This window comes from Cherax quadricarinatus, unplaced genomic scaffold, assembly GCF_038502225.1.
Source record: "Cherax quadricarinatus isolate ZL_2023a unplaced genomic scaffold, ASM3850222v1 Contig5262, whole genome shotgun sequence".
In the NCBI taxonomy this organism is placed as follows: Eukaryota; Metazoa; Arthropoda; class Malacostraca; order Decapoda; family Parastacidae; genus Cherax; species Cherax quadricarinatus.
This window is the reverse complement of record NW_027200288.1, coordinates 1-18,735: the sequence shown is the minus strand read 5'-3', so window position 1 is coordinate 18,735 and position 18,735 is coordinate 1. Positions and strand designations below refer to the sequence as shown.

The following is an 18,735-nucleotide window of genomic DNA, read 5'->3' as shown; positions in this document are numbered from 1 at the left end:
GCAGAACCTTTATCATTTTTATCTTGCATTTCATTTATTTCTGTTATAGTATGTTATAATTGGCTATTTTTTTATGGATAAGAGGATAACTTTGTCTGGCCTAATTGAAAAATTTGCTACAAACAGTAAGAAATTTGCATATCATTTGTGATGATAGGTTTAGGGAGAGTGGCGAGTGTAGGGAGAGCGGTGGGGGCCCCGGGAGAGTGGTGGGGGCCCCGGGAGAGCGGTGGGGGCCCCGGGAGAGCGGTGGGGGCCCCAGGAGAGCAGTGGGGGCCCCGGGAGAGCGGTGGGGGCCCCGGGAGAGCGGTGGGGGCCCCGGGAGAGCGGTGGGGGCCCCGGAAGAGCGGTGGGGGCCTGGAGAGTGGTGGGGGCAGGGAAAATGGTGGGGGGGGGTGTTGCTTCAACTCAGTCATACACTTGAGAGATAATTTAAGTGTGTAAACTTTATAATTTGTATAGTGTTTAACTCTGTATGCTTATCTACCATTATCTGCTGGGATAATGAAGAGGGGTCCAGCTGATTTTTTTAGTTTTATCCTTATCTTCTTTGCTATTAAGAAGTGCTGGTCCATGTGTTAACCTTATCTCCTCTGCTGTCAAGAAGTACTAATCTGAGCCCCCCTAAGGTGGTTCTTATTGGTCTAAAACTCTTATGTACTGTATGCACTTGAACATATCTGATTAGTTACTTTGAGCTGGGTGTTTTAAAGAAAATTGAGACTGATAAGAGGAAGAAAGGCTGGCCTCCATGGACTGAGGAGAGGGAAGGCTAGGGTCCTCTTAAACTCTTAAAATTCCCTTTCAAAGTGAGTAGACAATGGCACAGGCTTACAAATGGTAATCTCAAAGACAGTTCATAGGAATGTAAAAGACTTTTCTTTAGGTTTCTGTGGAAAGGACACACAAAAGGCTACTGCAGAAGTGGAAATGGCTTCCAAAAGGGCATTTTGTTGTGACTTTTTGTTCCTATATAGTATTAATTTTTTTGAGGGGGTGGAGAAGTTTTTCATTTCGAAGGGAGTTAAAGCAGATGAAATATTTGTTCATAGATATTGGTATTTAAAGATTTTTACTTTGTACCAAGAATTAATGTATGTTTTTTTTTTAAATTTACTAACAGTACTAATGTCCAAAATTTCCAGCTTATTGGAGAATGGAGGTATTGTGCAGCCAGCTTGCCTAATGGGGGCACTCACGCAGTACAAGAAAAGAAACGGAAGATACAGAGTCCAATTCGATGATTTTAAAGTGGGTCTTCTCATAGCTCAACCTGAGGTCAATAGGAATGGAGTCCGACGACCAAGAGTATGCAGACTCTGGCTCTGGAGTGATGGTGTCCAACCTCCCCCTCCTTTTCTCCCGGGGTAGCCCTTCATCCCTCCATGAGATGACCGTGGTAAGTTGAAATAAATTTTTGACTTATATCTTGTGTTTGAGAATGGGGAAAACCTTTATAGGTGAACTTGCTCAGAATAGGTTGTCAGTAATGAACAAAAGTGTACAGTCATTGCATCAGATTTGCGGTGCAGTTTTTTGAGTTTTCGGATTTCAACTATTGTGTTAGTAACTTTTTTCTGCTGAATGATTTCCTGTAAATAATATGTATTATTATGCGCTGCGTCAATTTACGTGTGGTCATCAGTAACGGCCTGGTTGATCAGGCCCTGATCCACCAGGAGGCCTGGTCACAGACCAGGCCATGGGGGCATTGACCCCCAAAACCTCCAAATATACTTCAGGTATAACCTGGATTCACAGGTTTTATGTGGAAGTAAAATCTGAAGAAATGTGAAATTTTATGGTTTTGTGTAATGTACAAATAGTATTTTACAGGCTTATTTCATTGGACATTTTTCATTAGTATGTCAACAGAACACCCAAAACAAGGGACTAGGAATGGGACTATTAAAATTTTTGCCAATACAGTGGACCCCCGCATAGCGATATTAATCCGTGCAAGAGAGCTCATTGTTATGCGAAATTATCGTTATGCGAATGAATTTTCCCCATAAGAAATATTTTTTTATTTTTATTATCACACCGGCCGATTCCCACCAAGGCAGGGTGGCCCGAAAAAGAAAAACTTTCACCATCATTCACTCCATCACTGTCTTGCCAGAAGGGTGCTTTACACTACAGTTTTTAAACTGCAACATTAACACCCCTCCTTCAGAGTGCAGGCACTGTACTTCCCATCTCCAGGACTCAAGTCCGGCCTGCCGGTTTCCCTGAATCCCTTCATAAATGTTACTTTGCTCACACTCCAACAGCACGTCAAGTATTAAAAACCATTTGTCTCCATTCACTCCTATCAAACACGCTCACGCATGCCTGCTGGAAGTCCAAGCCCCTCGCACACAAAACCTCCTTTACCCCCTCCCTCCAACCCTTCCTAGGCCGACCCCTACCCCGCCTTCCTTCCACTACAGACTGATACACTCTTGAAGTCATTCTGTTTCGCTCCATTCTCTCTACATGTCCGAACCACCTCAACAACCCTTCCTCAGCCCTCTGGACAACAGTTTTGGTAATCCCGCACCTCCTCCTAACTTCCAAACTACGAATTCTCTGCATTATATTCACACCACACATTGCCCTCAGACATGACATCTCCACTGCCTCCAGCCTTCTCCTCGCTGCAACATTCATCACCCACGCTTCACACCCATATAAGAGCGTTGGTAAAACTATACTCTCATACATTCCCCTCTTTGCCTCCAAGGACAAAGTTCTTTGTCTCCACAGACTCCTAAGTGCACCACTCACTCTTTTTCCCTCATCAATTCTATGATTCACCTCATCTTTCATAGACCCATCCGCTGACACGTCCACTCCCAAATATCTGAATACGTTCACCTCCTCCATACTCTCTCCCTCCAATCTGATATTCAATCTTTCATCACCTAATCTTTTTGTTATCCTCATAACCTTACTCTTTCCTGTATTCACCTTTAATTTTCTTCTTTTGCACACCCTACCAAATTCATCCACCAATCTCTGCAACTTCTCTTCAGAATCTCCCAAGAGCACAGTGTCATCAGCAAAGAGCAGCTGTGACAACTCCCACTTTGTGTGTGATTCTTTATCTTTTAACTCCACGCCTCTTGCCAAGACCCTCGCATTTACTTCTCTTACAACCCCATCTATAAATATATTAAACAACCACGGTGACATCACACATCCTTGTCTAAGGCCTACTTTTACTGGGAAAAAATTTCCCTCTTTCCTACATACTCTAACTTGAGCCTCACTATCCTCGTAAAAACTCTTCACTGCTTTCAGTAACCTACCTCCTACACCATACACTTGCAACATCTGCCACATTGCCCCCCTATCCACCCTGTCATACGCCTTTTCCAAATCCATAAATGCCACAAAGACCTCTTTAGCCTTATCTAAATACTGTTCACTTATATGTTTCACTGTAAACACCTGGTCCACACACCCCCTACCTTTCCTAAAGCCTCCTTGTTCATCTGCTATCCTATTCTCCGTCTTACTCTTAATTCTTTCAATTATAACTCTACCATACACTTTACCAGGTACACTCAACAGACTTATCCCCCTATAATTTTTGCACTCTCTTTTATCCCCTTTGCCTTTATACAAAGGAACTATGCATGCTCTCTGCCAATCCCTAGGTACCTTACCCTCTTCCATACATTTATTAAATAATTGCACCAACCACTCCAAAACTATATCCCCACCTGCTTTTAACATTTCTATCTTTATCCCATCAATCCCGGCTGCCTTACCCCCTTTCATTTTACCTACTGCCTCACGAACTTCCCCCACACTCACAACTGGCTCTTCCTCACTCCTACAAGATGTTATTCCTCCTTGCCCTATACACGAAATCACAGCTTCCCTATCTTCATCAACATTTAACAATTCCTCAAAATATTCCTTCCATCTTCCCAATACCTCTAACTCTCCATTTAATAACTCTCCTCTCCTATTTTTAACTGACAAATCCATTTGTTCTCTAGGCTTTCTTAACTTGTTAATCTCACTCCAAAACTTTTTCTTATTTTCAACAAAATTTGTTGATAACATCTCACCCACTCTCTCATTTGCTCTCTTTTTACATTGCTTCACCACTCTCTTAACTTCTCTCTTTTTCTCCATATACTCTTCCCTCCTTGCATCACTTCTACTTTGTAAAAACTTCTCATATGCTAACTTTTTCTCCCTTACTACTCTCTTTACATCATCATTCCACCAATCGCTCCTCTTCCCTCCTGCACCCACTTTCCTGTAACCACAAACTTCTGCTGAACACTCTAACACTACATTTTTAAACCTACCCCATACCTCTTCGACCCCATTGCCTATGCTCTCATTAGCCCATCTATCCTCCAATAGCTGTTTATATCTTACCCTAACTGCCTCCTCTTTTAGTTTATAAACCTTCACCTCTCTCTTCCCTGATGCTTCTATTCTCCTTGTATCCCATCTACCTTTTACTCTCAGTGTAGCTACAACTAGAAAGTGATCTGATATATCTGTGGCCCCTCTATAAACATGTACATCCTGAAGTCTACTCAACAGTCTTTTATCTACCAATACATAATCCAACAAACTACTGTCATTTCGCCCTACATCATATCGTGTATACTTATTTATCCTCTTTTTCTTAAAATATGTATTACCTATAACTAAACCCCTTTCTATACAAAGTTCAATCAAAGGGCTCCCATTATCATTTACACCTGGCACCCCAAACTTACCTACCACACCCTCTCTAAAAGTTTCTCCTACTTTAGCATTCAAGTCCCCTACCACAATTACTCTCTCACTTGGTTCAAAGGCTCCTATACATTCACTTAACATCTCCCAAAATCTCTCTCTCTCCTCTGCATTCCTCTCTTCTCCAGGTGCATACACGCTTATTATGACCCACTTCTCGCATCCAACCTTTACTTTAATCCACATAATTCTTGAATTTACACATTCATATTCTCTTTTCTCCTTCCATAACTGATCATTTAACATTACTGCTACCCCTTCCTTTGCTCTAACTCTCTCAGATACTCCAGATTTAATCCCATTTATTTCCCCCCACTGAAACTCTCCTACCCCCTTCAGCTTTGTTTCGCTTAGGGCCAGGACATCCAACTTCTTTTCATTCATAACATCAGCAATCATCTGTTTCTTGTCATCCGCACTACATCCACGCACATTTAAGCAACCCAGTTTTATAAAGTTTTTCTTCTTCTCTTTTTTAGTAATTGTATACAGGAGAAGGGGAAATCAAATTAATCCGTGCAAGACACCCAAAAGTATGAAAAAAAAAAATTTTTACCACATGAAATATTAATTTTAATACACACAAACTGAAAAAGGCATGCACAATTACATGACACTTACTTTTATTGAAGATCTGGTGATGATTGATGGGATGGGAGGAGGAGAGAGTGTTAGTGTTTAGAAGGGGAATCCCCTTCCATTAAGACTTGAGGTGTCAAGTCCTTTTCTGGGGTTACTTCCCTTCTTCTTTTAATGCCACTAGGACCAGCTTCAGAGTCACTGGAGTTCTGTCGCACAACATATCTGTCCATAGTGGCCTGTACCTCTCGTTCCTTTATGACTTCCCTAAAGTGTTTCACAACATTGTCAGTGTAATAGTCACCAGCACGGCTTGCAATAGCTGTGTGAGGGTGATTTTCATCCATGAAGGTTTGCACTTCAAGCCACGTTGCACAGATTTCCTTAATCTTTGTAGTAGGCAATTTCTTCAATTTCTCTCTCCCCTCCTTCGAACCAGTTTCCTCAGGTCTGGCCTCTTACTGTTGAAGTTGATCTATCAGCTCATCAGTGGTTAGTTCTTCATTGTCCTCCTCCACCAACTCTTCCACATCATCCCCACTAACCTCCAACCCCAAGGACTTTCCCAATGCCATAATGGATTCCTCAACTGGCATAGGATTCTCAGGGTTAGCCTGAAACCCTTCAAAATCCCTTTGGTCTACACATTCTGGCCACAGTTTCTTCCAAGCAGAGTTCAAGGTCCTCTTAGTCACTCCCTCCCAAGCCTTACCTATAAGGTTTACACAATTGAGAATACTAAAGTGATCTCTCCAAAAGTCTCTTAGAGTCAGTTGAGTTTCTGAGGTCACTACAAAGCACCTTTGAAACAGAGCTTTTGTGTACAGTTTTTTGAAGTTTGCAATAACCTGCTGGTCCATGGGCTGCAGGAGAGGAGTGGTATTAGGAGGCAAAAACTTCACCTTAATGAATTTCATGTCCCCATAAAGTCGCTCTGCCACGTCTGTAGGATGACCAGGGGCATTGTCTAACACCAGGAGGCACTTAAGTTCTAATTTCTTTTCAGTTAGGTAATCTTTCACATTGGGGGCAAATGCATGGTGTAACCAGTCATAGAAAAAGTCCCTAGTGACCCATGCCTTACTGTTTGCCCTCCACAGCACACACAAATTTTCCTTGAGGACATTCTTTTGCCTGAACAGTCTGGGAGTTTCAGAGTGATACACTAATAAAGGCTTCACTTTGCAATCACCAGTAGCATTGGAACACATCAACAGAGTAAGCCTGTCTTTCATAGGCTTATGTCCTGGGAGTGCCTTTTCCTCCTGAGTAATGTAGGTCCTGCTTGGCATTTTCTTCCAAAACAGGCCTGTTTCATCACAATTAAACACTTGTTCAGGTTTCAGTCCTTCAGTTTCTATGTACTCCTTGAATTCCTGCACATATTTTTCAGCTGCTTTGTGGTCCGAACTGGCAGTCTCACCATGCCTTATCACACTATGTATGCCACTACGCCTCTTAAATCTCTCAAACCAACCTTTGCTGGCCTTAAATTCACTCACATCATCACTAGTTGCAGGCATTTTTTTAATTAAATCCTGATGCAACTTCCTAGCCTTTTCACTTATGATCACTAGAGAGATGCTATCTCCTGCTATCTGTTTCTCATTTATCCACACCAATAAGAGTCTCTCAACATCTTCCATCACTTGCGATCTCTGTTTCGAAAACACAGTTAAACCTTTGGCAAGAACAGCTTCCTTGATTGCCTTTTTGTTGCCCACAATAGTAGCGATGGTTGATTGGGGTTTACTATACAACCTGGCCAGCTCGGAGACACGCACTCCACTTTCATACTTATCAATGATCTCTTTCTTCATCTCTATAGTAATTCTCATCCTTATTGCTGTAGGGTTGGCACTAGAAGCTTTCTTGGGGCCCATGGTCACTTATTTTGCAGATAAAATCACCAGAAACACTGTAATAATACGAAATGTTCCGATTGTATGCTTGGATGTTACCGCGGAGGCTGGCTGGTAAACAATGCCACAGGCGGAACATGTGAGGCTGGCTAAGGGCGCACATTAGACGCGTCTCGGACGAACAGCGTTGAGCGGGTTTTTTAGCGGTATGCGAGGCAAAATCTTGGCGATAAAATGTAGCGGTATGCGGATTTAACGTTATGTGATGCCAACGGTATGCGGGGGTCCACTGTACCAATACTGACACTTAATTTTACTTGGGCACTCCCCTACGAGACAATATGTACGAGAAAAATGAGATACATAAATGTGCATTATGTGAGGAAGAGGAGGGTAGCCATGTGCCACCCAGTGAATGGAAATAGTCACAGAAAAAAGTAGCAGGAAAAAAAAATTAGGTTAAGTTAGGCTAGATTAAGTTAGCTTACGTTACTTTTTAGGTTTGCCGATACTAACTACAGTGGACCCCTGAATTAAGACGTCATCGGATTAAATAACTTTTTTGCGTCAAAATATTGGCTTGGTTAATGACACCGAACTCGGTAAAAGTCATTCGTCCCGAACATGTCCGCACGCCATGAGCAGCCCGGACACTCCATGTATAGCCAGTGTGCCATTGTTTACCAGCCAGTGAGGACGATTCCACGCGTACATGCGATACATTTTGTATTATTCCATTGTAACTGCTAATTAAGCCACCATGGGCCCAAAGAAAGCTTCTAGTGCCAGCCCTTTGGTAAAGAGGGTGAGAAACACTATAGAATTCAAGAAAAAGTTTGTAGAAAGATACGAAAGTGGTGGTGATAGAGGGTGGTAGTATGGGCCAACAGATCTGCTGCAGTGTTCCTCCTTTCTTACATACACCAGCCAGGGTACTTCCCCACACACCAGCCAGGGTACTTCCCCACACACCAGCCAGGGTACTTCTCCACACACCAGCCAGGGTACTTCCCCACACACCAGCCAGGGTACTTCTCCACACACCAGCCAGGGTACTTCCCCACACACCAGCCAGGGTACTTCTCCACACACCAGCCAGGGTACTTCCCCACACACCAGCCAGGGTACTTCCCCACACACCAGCCAGGGTACTTCCCCACACACCAGCCAGGGTACTTCCCCACACACCAGCCAGGGTACTTCCCCACACACCAGCCAGGGTACTTCCCCACACACCAGCCAGGGTACTTCCCCACACACCAGCCAGGGTACTTCTCCACACTCAAGCCAGGGTACTTCGCCACACACCAGCCAGGGTACTTCCCCACACACCAGCCAGGGTACTTCCCCACACACCAGCCAGGGTACTTCCCCACACACCAGCCAGGGTACTTCCCCACACACCAGCCAGGGTACTTCCCCACACACCAGCCAGGGTACTTCTCCACACTCCAGCCAGGGTACTTCTCCACACACCAGCCAGGGTACTTCTCCACACTCCAGCCAGGGTACTTCTCCACACTCCAGCCAGGGTACTTCTCCACACTCCAGCCAGGGTACTTCTCCACACTCCAGCCAGGGTACTTCTCCACACTCCAGCCAGGGTACTTCTCCACACTCCAGCGAGGGTACTTCTCCACACTCCAGCCAGGGTACTTCTCCACACACCAGCCAGGGTACTTCTTCACAGTCCAGCCAGGGTACTTCTCCACACTCCAGCCAGGGTACTTCTCCACACTCCAGCCAGGGTACTTCTCCACACTCCAGCCAGGGTACTTCTCCACACACCAGCCAGGGTACTTCTCCACACTCCAGCCAGGGTACTTCTCCACACTCCAGCCAGGGTACTTCTCCACACTCCAGCCAGGGTACTTCTCCACACTCCAGCCAGGGTACTTCTCCACACACCAGCCAGGGTACTTCTCCACACTCCAGCCAGGGTACTTCTCCACACTCCAGCCAGGGTACTTCTCCACACTCCAGCCAGGGTACTTCTCCACACACCAGCCAGGGTACTTCTCCACACACCAGCCAGGGTACTTCTCCACACTCCAGCCAGGGTACTTCTCCACACTCCAGCCAGGGTACTTCTCCACACTCCAGCCAGGGTACTTCTCCACACTCCAGCCAGGGTACTTCTCCACACTCCAGCCAGGGTACTTCTCCACACTCCAGCCAGGGTACTTCTCCACACACCAGCCAGGGTACTTCTCCACACACCAGCCAGGGTACTTCTCCACACACCAGCCAGGGTACTTCTCCACACTCCCGCCAGGGTCCGTCTCCACACACCAGCCATGGAACTTCTCCACACACCAGCCAGGGTACTTCTCCACACTCCAGCCAGGGTACTTCTCCACACACCAGCCAGGGTACTTCTCCACACACCAGCCAGGGTACTTCTCCACACTCCAGCCAGGGTACTTCTCCACACTCCAGCCAGGGTACTTCTCCACACTCCAGCCAGGGTACTTCTCCACACTCCAGCCAGGGTACTTCTCCACACTCCAGCCAGGGTACTTCTCCACACTCCAGCCAGGGTACTTCTCCACACTCCAGCCAGGGTACTTCTCCACACTCCAGCCAGGGTACTTCTCCACACTCTAGCCAGGGTACTTCCCCCCATCCCACACACACATGATTTGATTTGATTAGGACTTGCACATGAGTGAATAGAATTATAAAAGCTTATTGCATGGGAAGCATTGAAAATTGGGTTGGGCAAATACGATTCTGTTAGTGGGATAGTTTGTGAAGGATCTGCCTAATATGGGCAAACAGGCCTGCTGCAATGTTCCTGCTTTCTTATGTGCAAACATTTATGGATGAACATCACCCTGCCACAGCTGTTACAGGCCGTGCTGGCAGCATCTACAATTACAGTATTGTGTCCCATTTTAGGGAAATCTTAGAGATGCTAGAAACAGAGCTCTCTGGACAGATATTTTGTGTGACAGTGGTCCAGTGACTCTCAAGCTGGTCCTAGTGGCATTAAAAAGCAAAGAAGGGAACTAACCCTGGAAAAGTACTTGGTACCTGAAGTCCTTATAGAAAGGGATTCCCCTTCAAAACAATAGTACACCATGCTCTCCCTTCCTCCTGTCTCATCACTCATCAATAAGTCTTCAATAAAGGTAAGTGTCATGTTAGTAATGTTTTACTCTGTATGTCTCATTGTTTTCTGTGTAGGCAAATGCATATTTCATGTAAAAAAATTATTTTGTTTAATACTTTTGGGTGTCTGGAACGGATTAATTTGATTTCCATTATTTCTTATGGGGAAAATTAATTTGAATTGTCAGATTCAGTATAAGACACTCTCTCTGGAACAAATTAATTACGTTATCTGGGGGTCCACTGTATAAGCAAGTGTGACTTTTACCAGGATTCTTGCCCTCCACCCCATCCAGCTCACTGATATATATTAACAGAGATCATATGCAACATTATTTTTGCTATAACTTCCCAGGGAGGTGCCTTGGTACAGTATGACACATGTTTTAAGATATAAAATCTTGATGTTTTCTAGAATTGTTGGCAAAACTGAAGATTATGTAGGCAGATGGGTTGCTCTGTGCTTTCTACATACATCATTTCAACACTCCTCATGCAACATAGCCGAGTTCAATTTTGTTGTAAATACCTGGATGTAGTGACTATATTTGATGTGAAAAATATCTTAGGTGAAGGAGGGCCCTGCTTATGCTGCAGGTTAGGTTCTGGGCCAATGCTGTAAAGTGAATTATAACCTTTTTTCACTTTGAAATGCATATAAATGCCTGATAACATGTCTACACCATTGTATATTAAGTGAGCAATATAACTAGGCCTATAAAATGCATATACAATACACCCATTACTTACCTTAAAATATTTTCATCCTTAGTCTGTAGTGATTGGTGAATATATTTATTGTAGGAAGCTTGAATAAATGAAGAATGGGTATACTAATTGAAAATGGCTGTATTAGCAAAATGCTGAAAAGCAAAGCACTGTAGAGCAGTGCCCTCCTGTACTGTGTGTTTTGGTACACAGTCGCCATTGCTGTAAACTGTCAGAGTTATTAGAAAAATATTGAAAAAGTCATTTGTGCTTAATGGTTATAACAGAAGTTTGAGAGCGATTGGCCAAAAAGTTACTGAGAAAAATACACAAATAACGCACACAGGAAATGTTGAAATGTCGTAAGCTTTTTTCTTCTATGTGATGGGTTATTTGTGTAGTGTTCCACTCATGGTATTGTGCCCTTTTGTTCTTAACTAAGAAAAAATAAAAGCCGAATTTTTAACAGGTTTTACTCCCGCATAACGTACAGTATCATAAATTAGGAAGGTGGTCGTTTGTTTTGAAGTATATACTGTTAGTGCAATTAAATGGCCTTTATTTCAGTCCATTGCAAGGCATAGTTAGTTACCTTTATGACTTGAAGTATATGATATTTTGCATATACAGCCTCTCCTCACTTGACGACGGAGTTCCGTTCCTAAGACCACATTGGTAAACGAATTCGTCACTTAGCAAAGAGCACACTAAAATGGTAGTAGGTTTGTGTTGACCATCTTTGATAATGTTTTAATGGCACTTTTGCATCATTTATAACATTTTTAGTATATTTTTAAATGTTTATACAGTAGTGCACTGTATATTGTAATAAATAGAATAGAGGAAATCAGCTCTAATATACATTATTTAGGCATGCATACTGGTCAGAGAGCCCGTCACAAATCCGAGTCGTCGGTAAACGAGCATGTCGCTAAGTGAGGAGGGGCTGTACTGTACTGTTCAGTTTAAAAATAAAAAAAATCCATAAAAGCTGCATAAATTTGTATAGCATATAAGAGACACCATCAGAAACTATTACAGTGGACCCCCGCATAACGATTACCTCCGAATGCGACCAATTATGTAAGTGTATTTATGTAAGTGCGTTTGTACGTGTATGTTTGGGGGTCTGAAATGGACTAATCTACTTCATAATATTTCTTATGGGAACAAATTCGGTCAGTACTGGCACCTGAACATACTTCTGGAGTAAAAAAATATCGTTAACCGGGGGTCCACTGTATTTGGTGCACATTGTAAAAAAACATATGTATGGGTTTTTTGTTTTCAAAGTTGCAAATTTGTGAAACTCAAATGTTGTACGTACATGTAATTTTCAAGAATCTGAATCTAGTTCATGTGTTCACATGCACACAACTTTCTAGCTATAAAATTAGTATTATAGTTAGCAGTGTGTGGATAAGTTAAGTCCCGGCCCATGGCCGGGCTCCAAGAGTAATAAGACTCAAGAAACTCATCAAAGGTATTACCAGTGTAGGTTTAGGAAGAGGGAAGCGTTAAACGGCTAGCAGTAAGTCTTCAGTAGTGTCTGTGGAGTCGTAAACGGCTAGCAGTAAGTCTTCAGTAGTGTCTGTGGAGTCGTGTAGCAGTAAAATAGCCTCACTTTTAAACATTTTGTGACGTGAACCATTTTCTTGAGAAAGTTTTCTAGATTCTGGTTTTTTTCTAAGATAAAAAGTTATTTTTTTGTGCATGTGTGTTTTTGTGTTTTCTTGTGTTTTTTTTTTGTGCATGTTTTTTGTGCGTATGGTTTTTGTGCATGTGTGTGTGCATTTTTTTTGTGTGTGACCACTGTAAATTCATGCATAATTTTTTTTTATTTTTCAGGCAGAACTGGAAGGGTTTGTTCCATTTATGGTGCGCTGTAGTCTTGGGCAGGAACGTCCGGTGCCCTGGGCACAACTCCCAAGACCTACTTGGTGGCCCAAGAAACTCCCATTCCGTATGCCAACAGCCAATAATACCGGTTCCACACTTGGAGCTCTGGTGAGTTGTGTGTGCATGTGCGTATGTGTGTGCATGCATGTGCATATGTGTGTGTGTGTATTTTTTAACTGTAGTGTAGGCGTGCCTCTGGCAAGACAGTGATGAAGTGAATGATGATGAAAGTATTTCTTCTTTTTCAGGTCACCCTGTATTGGTGGGAGATGGCTGATGTGTTAATATAAAAAAAAAAATTAACATGTTGAGATAGCAAGGAATGTTATACAGTAAGCCCTCTTATAATGGGACTTCACACAGTAGAATAAAAAAAATTGTGTGGAAAAATCTTGATATTATGCTCCCTGACCATCCCCTCTTTTCCTCAGTTTCCAGTCAGTTTTTCCCAAGTGAAAGCAAGTGATGTCCACTAGACAGCATTATTCCTTACCTAATGTTTGCCAAAATTCGTATGACTTCTAAATCCTTGATTTATATAAAATACCCATATAAAAAGTGACAGGAATATTCCAAGTGCATTTCTTTTAAGAATTCAGAAAAGTTCCATGTTATTCATTTATAGTCGCACTGTAATTACACATTCCCAGACATTTTACAATTTTTTTTCTTAATGCGCTGGGAGCTGTCATCACCTTGCTCTTTTCTCTGTTCACGTTTGAGATCACATCTCTGAAATGCAGTATGTCGCGTTTATCCGCCTAGAATTGGCGTTAGAAATAATACCAGAAAAACGGCTACTTGAATTTATACGCTAGTCGCCTTTCAGTGAAAACATTGCATAATCCAAATTTGCAAATATGGAAGCTTGTAAATTTATGGTGATGACTGTTGGACCATCACACAAATGTTGAACTCAGATGTATGATTGTATAATTCATGTGCATTCTCCTGCAAGTGGAATGAATGTGAATTTTGCATGAATGTAATTCTTGGATATGTCTTTAGAGTGGTTTTTCCCCTCCCATTCAAGAGCGGTGTGATGTTGCTGTTGAAGGGCTCTTGTTCCATAGAACTAGTCATCCATCGTGGTTTTTTTTTGCGTCCCACTGGAACACTTGGTTTATATCTGCTTGGAAAGTCTTTGATGGATGTCACTCATTTGATTTCTAGTATTGTCTGCAAAAGATGATCTGGTGCTTCCTCAGGTCAAACCTAATTACTTCTGCCCCTCTTCACCCCCATCCTTCCAGGGGCTGGATGACCCTTACGGGTTTAGCACTTGCCTTTAATTTTTTTTGCAACAAATGGCAAGTTTTTCTTTTTTAAATTTAGTAATTTATACAGAAGGGGTTACTACTCCCTTCCCTTTAAATAACATAATTATTTTTTTAACCAAAAATTTCATTTTTGCACAGGTGGGTCTGGTGCAGCGATGTTATACGTTCCATGGGTGTGAATACCTCTTACAATTTTGTGCCTCACTGGTCTCTCAGAAGCCTGAATCTGGTTACCGTTTTAATGATAATCGGGATGGCACTACTTCCATGTATCATGGATCGACCGGAAAACTCCTCGTCACCTTTAGAAACGAGAACAGGGTGAGTACACTTGTATTTTTGTCAGTTCTTAGAATATTGTTAGTTATTGCTATTGGTTCCTTGCTCATTTTGTTATATTTGTTAGTCATTATTGTTGGTTTCTTTGCTCCTTTTGTTATGTTCCTTTGTTAGTCATTATTTTTAGTTTCTTTGCTCTTTTTATGCTTCTTTGTTAGTCATGATTAGTTTTTGCCTTCTGTTTTTGAGTTATGATTTTTTTTGGGGGGGATTGTACCCACTAAATTCTTTCTTTTTCCTTGATGGTTTATTCTGTGTCACGTGCAGTAATATATGCATAGGGTCAAGTGATTGAGTGTCTCAGTGTTTTATCTATAACGACTGGTGTGGTTGTAAATACAATGTTAGTTGTATGCACCATTAACTCTCAAGGTGGTGCATGGTAGTGTAGTTCACACTTTAGTGCAAGTGATTTTTCACATCAGGAACTTATTGTCACTTTATGATAGAGAAGTATAATGCGTGAATGAAAAATTAAGAGGCTGCATTAGGTGACATGATAGAAGGATGAGCAGCAATGTGCAAGATATTCGTGCTTGCATTGACTTTCTGGTTAGATTCCTCTTTTGTGAGTTCATTCTTACACTATACCATGGCTATTTGTTCAGCCTAAGCATGCATAAAATCTCAGCTTTCCTGTGTTCATTAAAATTTAACAGTTCTTCAAAATATTCCCCCTAAAATATACCCCCAACTCCTTATCTGATAACTCTCCTCTTCCATTTTTAACTGTCAAATCCATTTGTTCCTTAGTCTTTTTCTTCTTATTAATCTGTTACCTTTGATGAGTTCCAAGAGTTTTTCTGCTCCTAAAGTCTGGTCTTGGGCCAAGCTTGTCTGGTGCTTGCATGGTCAACCAGACTGTCGCTGCTGGTGGCCCACTGACACGACAGGTAAAATGTCATTAAGTCGAATTTATCCCCATTTTGATAACATGGAGGATCACTCTTGTCTGTCCAGAGGAAAGCTTTTCTAGTATCTTTACAGAAATAGATAAACATGGTGTGTAGGTTCTCAAAATGTAATACTATACAGTACATTAAGGCAAAGTTTGACAATTCTACTTATTTTTAAGTATCCTGGTTATAGTAGCTATTGATGGTTGTCATGATCAGTGCTCCTGCAGCCTGTCTCACACTTTTAGAAATAAATTATAAGAGGAATAAATATTTTAAAAAGCACACAGGAAAGTATAGCCAGACTTTTTTTTCCTCAGCAAACCGGTTGTATCCCACCGAGGCAGGTGACCTGAAAAGAAAAATGAAAGTTTCTCTGTTTAAATTTAGTAATTTGTAAAGGAGAAAGGGTTACCAGCCCCTTTCTCCCAGTATCTTGGTCGCCTCTTACAGCACGCAGGACGCCAAATGTATGCTGGTTAAATAGAAGCTTGAACGATTTATTAAATATTACTTACCTTCAGCATACCTGGAGAATGTTTTGGGGATCAGTGACCCCCTCGACACAGTCTGTGACCAGGCCCATTTATATTTACTCTCATTCAGTATACACTTACACGTATTCTCATTTGACTTTCTGAAAACGTTTGTTATTTTCATTTAGTGATATGGAACTGTTGGATTGCCAACAAGTATGGTTATAAGATGACACTGACAGGCTAAACACTTGCTCGTGGATTTTAAGTCAATTCACTGCATGTGTAATATGACGGTATACACTGAATACAGAAAGGCAATGGATGATGTGGTGGTAGTGTCGGGTTGCTGGGTCACCTGCGGTGTGTATGTTTTGGAATATTTTTTTAGGATGAGTTTAGCTAGAGGTTTTGTGAACTAAATATCACTTGATTCTATTTAATGGTATTGTAAATTTATACATGTGCAACCTCTTAAGTGTCTTGTTGTATTTTAATCACAAGCCCTTCACTGTTGGGACCCCTGTAATTAAGAGTGCTTACAACAGGAAGGATTTAAACAAAAAATTCTTCTGAAATGGTAAAGGATTTTTTTCCTGAAAGTGATGACACCAAAATATGAAATTTGATGGAAAGTTCTCAGTCTGGGTGAAATTTATGTATTGGTAGTTTCATCCACTTCAAGTCCTATTTTGAGCCAGTTTTGTCACTGGGTTCAACCAAATTCTTACTACTATATTTTGCTAATATGCCTTTTTTTGTCATTTGAGCACAAGAAACTGCCCATTCAACTATCAAAACTACCCTATAAAGTGTACAGAAATCTGTAATTTGGCCAATTTTACAAAAACTTACAAAAATTCACACTTAAAAACAGTCCAAATTAAACACTGTACGCATTTCAGTCACAAAAGCAACATTCCTCAATTCATTAATCACATCCTCAGACCTCTTTATCACCTTTTCCCTTTATTTTGAATTCGTCCATTACAATAAAATGAAGTTTTCCCTATATCTTTGATAATAAAATATAACCAGTAATGATTGGTCATGGTTTAGGATGACCCTGTGATTGAACCAGGTCTATAAAAGTCCATAAAACAGACTGGGGGAGTAAGGGGACCTTGCCCATCCTCAGGAAAATCATCAAAAGTCAAATATTTCTGCTAATTTGAGCTCAATTTCAAGCTACTTCCAGTCCTGAAACCAACTAAAATCACTTCTCTTTCAGTAGTACATCTTCCATTCTATCAAATGATACCATGAACAACCAATAAAACCATAAACTTCATTCTAGAAAATACCTCAAAGCTGCTGTTTTAACCATTTCAGGATCGGCAGGCCCTCTCCTAAACTTGTTCTTAGGGTTGGAAATTTTTCAAAAAAAAAAAAAAAATTATTTTTTCTTTTGAAATGATAGAGAATCTTTTCCCGATCATAATGACACCAAAAGTATGAAATTTGATGGAAAACTTACGGAATTATGCTCTCGCGAATTTAGCAGTCTCGCCGATGTTTACGCATCGGCGATTTCACCTACTTTGAGCCCTATTTTTGGCCAATTGCAATGTACCAGTCGACAAAAATCATAACTGTTTTGCTAGAACTCCATTTTTTTCTATTGAATGAGTACAAGAAACCACCCATTTACCCATTTTAACTATCCAATAAAGTGGTCAGAAATTGGCAATTTTGCCAATTTCACACAAATTTCAAAAGATGCCAATTTCCAAATAGGGTCCAGAATAAACAAGACAGGCATTCCTGGCACTAAAATAGCATTTTTTTTCTGTTCATTAGTCATGTCCCCAGGCCCCTATTATATCTCTTTTGCTTTCCACTTTGAATTTTTATTCTCACAAAAAAATAGATTTACTGTTATGTAGACTACTGCATTAGCATTGAAATGGTATAAATAATATCAGCGCACTTGTGAAAGAATATTAGACTCACCAGTTGACATGTATTGGATGCGTGGCATGATTTGTTTACTTTTGAACTTTGGCAAAAATCGAACATTTCTGCTACTTTGAGCTCAATTTCAAGGTACTTTTGATTGTGAAATCAATCAAAATCATCTCAATTTCTGTAATACGTCTTCTGTTCTATAAAATGAGACCAGGAAAGCCAGAACACAACCATAAATAGCATACAAAAATACACTGCAAAGTCGCTGTTTTAGAGAAAAAACACAGATTTTTTTTTTCTCATTATGCACTGTGTGCTGCAGGATTTTTTTTATACTGTGCACACTGACCACATAGACCCATTCTTTCATATGTAGGCCTACCAGCTTTCTCTCGCTAGATTTGAAGGCGCTAGAATTTATGCAGCTGCCCCCTCCCTCCACCCTCGTTTATGCTCATCAAACATCAGCTCTTATCAGATGTTATCTCACCTTATCTTGTCACTGTCATGGGTGAACTGTTTTCCATGCTTCAAGGGAACATCATCATCATCTTCTCCTTCTCCTTCCTCCTCCTCCTCCTCCTCCCTCCTCCCTCCTCTTTCCTCCTCCTCCTTCCTCCTTCTCCTTCCTCCTTCTCCTTCCTCCTCCTTCTTCCTCCTCCTTCCTCCTCCTCCTTCCTCCTCCTCCTTCCTCCTCCTCCTCCCTCCTCCTCCCTCCTCTTCCCTCCTCCCTCCTCCCTCCTCCTCCCTCCTCCTTCCTCCTCCTTCCTCCTCCTCTCTCCTCCTCCCTCCTTCCTCCTCCTCTCCTCCTCCTCCTCCTCCTCCTCCTCCTTCCCTTCCTCCTTCCTCCTTCTTCCTTCCTCCTTCCTTCCTTCCTCCTCCTTCTTCCTCTTCCTCCTTCCTCCTCCTCCCTACTCCTCCT

General features: G+C 41.8%; 1 protein-coding gene across 1 annotated transcript; it reads left to right on the top strand.

Moving 5' to 3' along the window:
• Positions 1-1,089: 1,089 nt before the first annotated feature.
• Positions 1,090-18,085, top strand: LOC138852225 (nuclear respiratory factor 1-like). Its single transcript, XM_070081947.1, has 4 exons — positions 1,090-1,399; positions 12,864-13,022; positions 14,333-14,515; positions 15,750-18,085. Exons 1-4 carry the CDS (start codon positions 1,289-1,291, stop codon positions 15,783-15,785), a joined length of 489 nt encoding a protein of 162 aa, XP_069938048.1. The 5' UTR covers positions 1,090-1,288; the 3' UTR covers positions 15,786-18,085.
• The last annotated feature ends 650 nt before the right edge of the window (positions 18,086-18,735 follow it).